We start from the raw sequence: 8,905 nt of genomic DNA, 5'->3' as shown, positions 1-8,905 counted from the left end.
TCTTGATCTGAATTGGATTCTTCCTGTTATATTCTCTCAGAGGACCCTATATACCACCTTAATGGCAGTTACCATATATTGTCACTGCACACATCGTAGGTTACTGATAGCATGCTTCTCTTTCCAGCCTGTAGCCTTCAGGAGTGCAGGAAACAGCTGTGTGCTCAGCACCTAGTGCCCTGTCAGTCCACAGCGCATTATAGATCTGCTGTTGGGGCATGGGAGGGGTACATTTTTTTTTCTTTAAAAAGTGTGGTTTGACCTTGACACTTCTGTCTAAACTCTATTTAAGGGTATTAAATAAAGCGTTGAAATAAAGGGTATTCAAATAAAGCGCTGAAATAAAATTTCTCATAAAAAATACAATTAAGGGCACCTGGGTGGCTCAGTCGCCTAAGCGTCTGCCTTCGACTCAGGTCATGATCCCGAGGTCCTGGGGATCGAGCCCCGCATCAGGCTCCCTGCTCAGCGGGGAGTCTGCTCCTGCTCTGCCCCTTCCCCTGCTCCTGCTTTCTCTCAAATAAATAAATAAATATATAAATAAATAAAATCTTTAAAAAATATAATTAAGAAATGAAAGTTATCTTTTCTTAGTGACATCAATGTATAGGGGAGCTAAAGAGAGAACCTGTCTGGGTTACAAAGCAAAAAAGCCACCTATCTGAGCTCTGGGTCATAAATATTTAAATTGTATAAAGAATAGGTCTTTATATCTATTTTTATGAAATTTATTCCCAATTTGAAGTGGCAGTGTATACAAAGATAACAGAGCTTGTGATATTTTACAGAAACGTTTACTACAACATGCACATTATGAAATGTTTCAAACATATACATATTAAGTTTCATGCTGAATAAATAATCCCCCCAAATTAATTTTTATTTTTACATAAAAATATAATATTGCACTCTTAACAAGACCAGTTATTTTGCATATTTTCTCTTTAAATAAATGATGGAATTCAGCCTTAAAAAGACAAAGAAGACTGAGTAGCAACCCTATTCTAAAAGGGGACTAATTCCATGTTCTTGGTAGAAAAAATGAAAGCCAGACAATAGCTGTTTTTTTTTTTTTTTTTCTCAAACAAAGCAAATCACTTCAACGTGAATAGGAATCATCTCATCTCTGCACCTATCTGGACCTCAGAGTTCCAAGCTGGTCCGTGCGGCCTGTGACACGTCCTCATGGACACGTGCTGTGCCAGTGACATGCCCATGGGGCCGCTCGCTTCCTCTTTCTCGCATCTCCACAGCAGAGACGTTGGAATTGTGTTTTATATAGTTTTTAAGCAGAATGTTTTAGAAAGTCTGGAAGTTACAAAAGTAGTTCTGTAAACACCATATGAATTGAATTTTCATACCAAACACGCAAGTTATTCTTATGCAGGAATACATATGTTTACCCTGTGGTAACATCTTACTGATTATTTTACAATGTTGTCAAAGCCAAAAAAGCAGCACCCCAAGTCAAAATACAGCCATAATGGTAGAGACAGGCTATGGTAGAGATTTTTAGGAATGCTGTCTTTATGGTGTGCAAGTTTTCTGTGGCATATACTTAGATTTTTCTGTTGTTCCTCGAGTTCTCAGGTAGTACAGATAAGTAGAAACAGAGCGGACACAGTTTCCTATAAGAATTATTCTGCATCTTGCTGGAAACAAAGTAAGCTGTCTCATTTCTTTTGTAATTCTGTTTTGTGCAAGAAAACACACCCTGCACATTAGATTAAATGTCTTATCTAGAATGGACTCTTAATATCCGTGCCATCTTTCTGCGCAGTGGAGGCTTTCTATTGCAAATTGTTAAGTATTCAGTGCTCTGTAAATGGTAGATATTAAAATAATTATCATTGTGTTTAAATCTTAGTGACTCAACTAAGTAAGGATATTCAATATCTAGTGTTATGGATTTTAAACACAATTTTTACCAAAAAAACAGAATGTATCTGAAATCAAATGTGTGTTTGTGGCTGTCAAAAAATTCTGGTTACCTTACCTCTTTGAGCTAAGAAGGCAACTGGAAAAAAACTGCCCACCACAGAGATTCATTAGTACTTTGTTTTTAGTATTCCGATATTCCATAAAATGGTGCAGAGGCACGTACTGAATAATCTACTTCTCAGAGAAAGCACTTTGCAAGTTCTAACTTCTGATCCTCTTTCTTTACTCTGTGTGTTTGTGTGGGGAGGGTGGATTATCTTGGCATAAAACTTTTTAAATATAATTTTTAGAGTATTTTATATAAATAATTAGCTAATCAATTTAAATTCTACTGGTCCTTTTCGCATAATAGAAAAAGGAGAGACCCTAATCCTTTCTTTAGAATACCCCTGTGGGAAAACACTTGAAGAATACGATTTTAATTTATCATGTAAGACTTACATCTTGTTGGTTAGAACATACTTACACAACCCTCTAGATTATCACTAAATTAGAATAAAACTGTTCTCTCAGGACCTTGTGAGGCTGCAGAATGTTCTGCAGATGAAGAGAGTTGGTCCTTATTTGGATGATTTGTTTGGTCGCCCATTTCTTCAGGTTCAACCTCCTAAAACTGGTGAGGTCAACAAATCTAGTTTGGAGCTAAAGTGTTTTGGAGAAGCGAGGTTCTCTCTCATTCATCCAGCTGCATAGCTGCTAAGGAAGGAGTAGAACATTGGCTGTTTCAAGCGCTGCTGGTCCTTCCGACACCAGGCGATCACGGTCCCATCACTATTCGCTGTGTACAGATGGTGGCCGTCACAGGAAAATGTAAGGCTGTCAAAAGAAATCCCATGTGTACATTATCTCTTCAAATTGCATTAGCATATTGGTGATCATATAGAAATTAGTGTAAAGAAGGTAAGATATCTTTACTGGAGCAGAGAGACCAATAAAATGACAGCTTACAACTCACTGGTTTCTGCGGTAATTCTAATATAGTTTAATTGCTCTGCAGGCAACTTCGTGAAGCTCATTCTAACTAGGTGATACAGAATAAAATCAGATCAAAGAGATCAGTACATTCCATTCCTTCTTTCTGTATTTTCTTTTACCACCTTGTTTATGTTATTACTTAACAAATACTTGAGCATAGGAAAGTTTAGATAATATAACCGTGCTACATTTTCTCTTCATAGAAATAAATGATGATTATAGGGAGATATTTTATTTCCCTGAAAAAGGAAAAGGTAAAAATGTAATGTTAATAAATAATTAATTGGAGTTTGTTAAAATTTAAATTTGGTGCATTGAAAATAAATTAATAAAGTATAATTTGAATCACTTTATTTCCGATTGATTTTTAAAGTCAAATTTGTTGGTGGAACAAAGGATAACTGGTTGTTTATCAATCTTTTCAAGCACACTCCTGCAGCTATCAATCACACCATTACGGTATTTTTAATAAGGAAGGAAAAAAATACAGTTTCTACAGTTCAAAAACTTCCCTGGGCACTCTCCCAGGATGCCTTCTATTAGACTCGGAGCTCCTGACTCAGATATTAAGTTCCAGAAAGACATGGACTGTGTCTCCTTGCTGTTTAGCACTCTCATAGCAGAGTTCACAGTCTGTGTGCTTTAATCTCTCTCTAACAAAAATAGAGTTACAAAGTATATTATGAAGAATCCGGGGGTGGTTTACCTTACAATTGGCTTATTTGATTTAGGAAATGTGATTTCCCGCACAGGCTTTAGGTCCCATGTACTCCATAACCTAGAGAGGGAAACAGTCATCATCTAATTAGGCAAACTGAAATTTCCTTCACTAAAAAAACCTATATATTTGTTAAAAATCATCTGGAAGGAAACACAATAAACAATAAACACAATAAACAATTAACAGAAGCTACTTCTGGGAAGTTTGCAGGGGGTAGATGTGGGAGTAAGAAAACTTGGTAAATTTTCATATTGTTAATCTTTTAAACAATTAATAGACAATATACAACTTCAAAACTACACAAAAGCTAAGTTTATTACTTAAAAGTAAAACAGGAATCAGTGAAGAACCTATATCTGAAGGTGATTTTAAATATCTAAATATTGAATATGAACATGCCTAGATATTTAAAGCTAATTTTTGCAATTGCTGTGTCCTTATGAACAAGAGCAAACAAAGGGAATCTAAACTCCTCTTACCTTACAATTCCATTCTCTAATCCCCCGGCAATCACATTGATAGATACTCCCTCAGGCTGGTTAGAGAAGGCAACGGAACAGATGATCTCCCTGCAGTGGACATGTCCAACGAGGTCCCCGTTCACTGTCCAGAGTCTGAGGTCGCTGCCTCCACCAGCTAAAACACCCAAATTGTCCCACAGGTCACCAGAGTGTGGGTACGTCAGAGCCCACCACCCTGGGTCCCAGCAGGGCAACCCCTGCACCGAGCTCATTTGTTTGAGTGATAAAATTTATACAGCTCATGACTGAAGCTGTATAAATAAAATTACTACATAATAAGTCACAAAGGGCTCTGCATATTTATCTAGAGACAAGGACCAGTGGAAAAATAAAAATAAACAGATTAACTTAGAAATATAGAGCGACAAGGTAAATTAATCATGTATCTTTGTGTAATCATATTTTAGCAAATGAACTGCCAAGGCTGAATTCGAAGGTACCTAGAAAGTTAAACAATCTGCAAAAACAGATGAAAATATTCTGTGAAACGATCTGTAAGAAGTGACTTATGTGACTTTTGAAGGAAAAAAAAGTTATAATAAAGATTAGCTCAGTTAAAAGTACTTCTTAGAGAAAAAAAAAAGATATCTAATTCCTCAGAGTGTCTAAGATTGAATCTTGTAGGTCAGTGACTTATTAGACTAATTTTTTTCTTTTCAAAGACCATGAGTAACTAAACTTTCTGGAGTTTTCCAGGGGGTGGGAGAAGCAGTAATTGCTTGCCATCTTCTGTATTTGGGGCCTCATGACGACGAGTCTAGCCTTCTTTGGAGAAATATTCTCAAGCTGATAAAGACAGGTTAAGAGGCACGGTAAAGTTTGGGTGCCATAATGTTACTCCACTTAATTTTATCTCTCCATTAGAACTAAAAAGTGCAGACTTTAACTCTCTCCTTTATTAAGGCAATGAAAAGATTGCATAGATTTCCTATTTTATAGCAAAGAAACAAACTGTGCAAATACTTCTTTATGTCAAGATATGCTGAAGACCTTCAAATATCACAAACCCAAATGCCTTCTGTGTTGCAGCATTAGTCACAATAGCCCAGAAGGGGAAACAACCAAACACCCAACAACAGATGGGAGGTAGATGTGTACAATGGGGTATTACTCAGTCATGGAAAGTAAGGAAGTTCTGCAACATGCTGCAACACGGATGAGCCTTAACATGATGCTGAGGGAAATAAAAGGACATTAAAAAGACATAAAAGGACACAGAGTGTATGATTCCACTTAGATAAAATATCTAGAAATAGGCAAATTCATAGCGGAAGTAGAATAGTGGTTACCAGAAGTTTTGGGGCAAGGAGGAACAGAGTTATGGTTATAGAGTTTCTACTTAGGGTGATGAAAAAGTTTTTGAAATAGTGGTTGCACCACATTGTGGGTGTGGTGATGCCACTGCATCGTATACTTTAAAATGGTTCAGATAGCAACTATAACGTTAAACATATTTACCACATACATAGAGAAAAGGAGGTTAACAAATGCCCAGTGTTTTACTTAAGATTTCCCACCGATTAGGAGAGATTACCTAAATAAAACATCAGTATGTAGGAGTTCAATATACTAAAGAAATACAATTGTAGACGATAAACTCCTCTTTTCCATAAGTAGATATTTCACTCTTTCTTTTGAATTTAATACTTGATAAAATATTTTAATAATTTATAAAACAACCAGATGTGTGCTAGTAAGGTTAGAAGGCTTATCAAAGATACTGATGTAGGGGTTGATCATTACCTGTAATCGATAGCTACTGCAGCCTCAGTCCTTCAAAACCAAAAATCTAAATGTGGGCCTTGACTCTGAAATATGGTACAGAACTCAATAGGCAAAGAATCACCCTAGCAGATTACCCAGCACCTCGGGCTACCACAAAACCAAGTAACTACTCATTTGCCTGAGATTGTAAATATCAAAACTGAGGGCTTCACTCAAGACCAGATTACTTTCATGTGTAATTTAGCATGTCAACTAAAAGTCAGAAAGTTGGGCATTCCTGAAAAAAAATGTTTATTCTTCCTATACATCTTCACTGAAATTAAAATAAATTGGAGAATTACTGCCCACCCTGAATTTCATAATATTATATTAAATTTATAATGCCATTGGCAACACATGACCAGGCTATGAACCCTAGTTAAAAGGCATATATTTTGATCCAGTGGCAGAATGATTTTTTTAAAAATACAGAAAACATCTATTATAATATTTACATAGTTTAATAAATTTCACATCTTATCATTATAAAAACCACATCCCATAAGGACTGGCAAATTATGATCAAGAGGAAAGAGCTTGCCAGTGTAACTTCAGACCCAACACAAATTTTATATACGTATGTGTAATGTGTATATACGTGCATACACACACACATAACACATATGCATAAACATACATATGTTTTATTTAAATTTTGATTTTAAAGTTACCTGGATGGTACTCATTAACGGGTCAAGATGTTTGATAGGCTAAATCTGCTAACTTTCCTTCCTTCTTGGACTCTCAGCTGAGGAGGATAAACTCTAGTTTGGGTCACGAAACATAAATTTGGCCTCTCTTTAAAAAAATCATTATTTGGGCGCCTGGGTGGCTCAGTTGGTTAAGCGACTGCCTTCAGCTCAGGTCATGATCCTGGAGTCCTGGGATCGAGTCCCACATCGGGCTCCCTGCTCAGCCGGGAGTCTGCCTCTCCCTCTGACCCTCTTCCCTCTCGTGCTCTCTATCTCTCATTCTCTCTCTCAAATAAATAAATAAAATCTTTTAAAAAAAATAAAATAAAAAAATCATTATTTTTATTATGTTCTCTATATACCAAATTCTTATGACTTCTCTTGTATATGTACCAAGAGGCCTTAAAAAAGTGGAGAAGGCCTTTTTGTTCATCCTGGAAAAAAAAGTTCTAGCCATTACTCTATTATACTGTGCACTCCCCAGGGACACCTGAATACCCTACTAGCGAGTTAGTAATTGCAGCAAAAGTAATTTTGTTTCTTGTTCCCTTAAGACTGGCTGATATAACATCACAGATATAAATCACTACTGGCAGCAGGAAAGTAATTAACTTTACAAAATTCAGCTCCCTAAGGATCAGTCCTAACTTTCAAATGTTGCCAAAACAAGAAAGTAGAGAACACTATATAAATAATCATTATATTATTCCCCCAGATTCCCCTTTGGTATGACATACTAAACACTGCTAATGTACAAATCAAGGGAGAACAATTAGCAAAAGTCATCAATCATCTACCCACACTTGTATTATCAAAGTCAACAGTTCAAAATCTTTCCCCTTAGTTATGACAATTAGGAAATAAAAATGTTTCCATGGCATTATTTTATAACTGGATGTTAAGATTGGCAAATACTTCATATCTGATACCTTTAAAGCATGACTGAAGACATTACTTCTCCGGAATACAAGAACTAATAAACGTTTTATAAACAATAAAACTCCAAGAGATAGCTGTAGTATAATAAAAAATAAATATTTGGTCTTTGTCCCAGGTCCCTGGCATACAGCTCCTGAAAACCCTTGGTATTTACCATCTTTTGTCTGCTAACAAGCTGACTCCTAGGCGGTAGGCCCCAGATAGCTTCAGGATGGGGGCCTGTTACCAGACAAACCCGCCATGTAGTTAGGAGGTTAGAATTTACAGTACCTCCCCACCTCTGGGGACAGAGAGAGGCTGAAGATTGAGCTCAAGTACCACAGCCACTGATTCAATTAACTGTGCCTACAGAAGGAAACCTCAATTAGGTTAGTTAGGAGGGCTCCCAAGCTGGTGAGCACATTCATGTGCCAGGAGGGATGTGCACTCTGACTCCACCCAGACAGGCCCTCTGGATCTCCCCCTATATACCTCTTCAGCTGGCTGCTCATTCTTTTTTTTGTAGAGAGACAGCAACAGTGAGGTAGGGGGAGGAGTAGAGGGAGAAGGAGAGAAAGAATCTGAAGGAGGCTCCCCCAGCCTGAGCCTGACGTGGGGCTCGATCTCACAATCCTGAGATCATGACCTGAGCCGAAATCAAGAGTCGACACTCAACCAACTGAGCCACCTAGGCGCCCCTGGCTGTTCATTTCTATCCTTTGTAATAAACTACTGTAGTTAAGTATAATGTTTGACTAAGTTCTGTGAGCTTGGTCAGAGGTTGGGAACTCCCAAATTTGCTAACTTTAAGTAGTTAGTGTCAGAACCAAATCGCATTGTTGAGCACCCAGATGGTGTCATAGGATTGGAGAACTGTTGGGGGTCAGAAAAAAACTAAACAATATAAAACATGCAAGCAAAGGATAGAGGACCACTCACTATAGATATGTCAAAGATAATCTATACTGAGTGGGCAGAAAGAGACAATTTTTCAAAGGATTCTTTTGATGTTAAGATCCTTAAGAATAGAAATGCAAACAGAAAATTTATGAATTTTCCAACTGTTCTTTCCTGCTGGATGCATCAAGTTTTTAAATATGTACTACTTGAAAAAACAAAACCTAAAAACATAACCTCTGATGACGAGATATAACTCTGTCATGTAAATTTCAAGGCAAATTATACCTCCACATTTATTATAATATAGTACTGTTCTCACTCAGGGACTGGAAGATATATATATTCAAAGCTGATCATTGGCTGATGCCTTGCACTTACGTTATGGAGAAGGTAGTAAAGTTAGTAGTTAAAAAGCAGAAGCCAAAAAAAAAAAAAGAGAGAAACAAAAGCCAAGAAACTCAGATAATTATGTA

At 36.9% G+C, this 8,905-nt stretch overlaps 1 protein-coding gene across 1 annotated transcript in view; it reads right to left on the bottom strand.

The window, feature by feature from the left end:
- Positions 1–716: 716 nt before the first annotated feature.
- The window catches only part of LYST (lysosomal trafficking regulator), a 163,660-nt gene continuing 155,471 nt past the window's right edge, over positions 717–8,905 (bottom strand). The window contains exons 51-53 of the mRNA XM_025850667.2: positions 4,117–4,273; positions 3,623–3,694; positions 717–2,757 (exon numbers count right to left, since the gene is read on the bottom strand). Of these exons, the coding sequence (XP_025706452.1) occupies positions 2,619–2,757; positions 3,623–3,694; positions 4,117–4,273 (368 nt within the window). The 3' untranslated portion in view covers positions 717–2,618. The remainder of the gene's footprint in view (positions 2,758–3,622; positions 3,695–4,116; positions 4,274–8,905) is intronic.

This window comes from Callorhinus ursinus, unplaced genomic scaffold (assembly GCF_003265705.2).
Source record: "Callorhinus ursinus isolate GAN/ISIS: 27379988/994484 unplaced genomic scaffold, GSC_fseal_2.0 scaffold32, whole genome shotgun sequence".
Classification (NCBI taxonomy): Eukaryota; Metazoa; Chordata; class Mammalia; order Carnivora; family Otariidae; genus Callorhinus; species Callorhinus ursinus.
The sequence above is the reverse complement of the archived record's forward strand: the minus strand, read 5'-3'. Positions and strand labels throughout refer to the sequence as shown.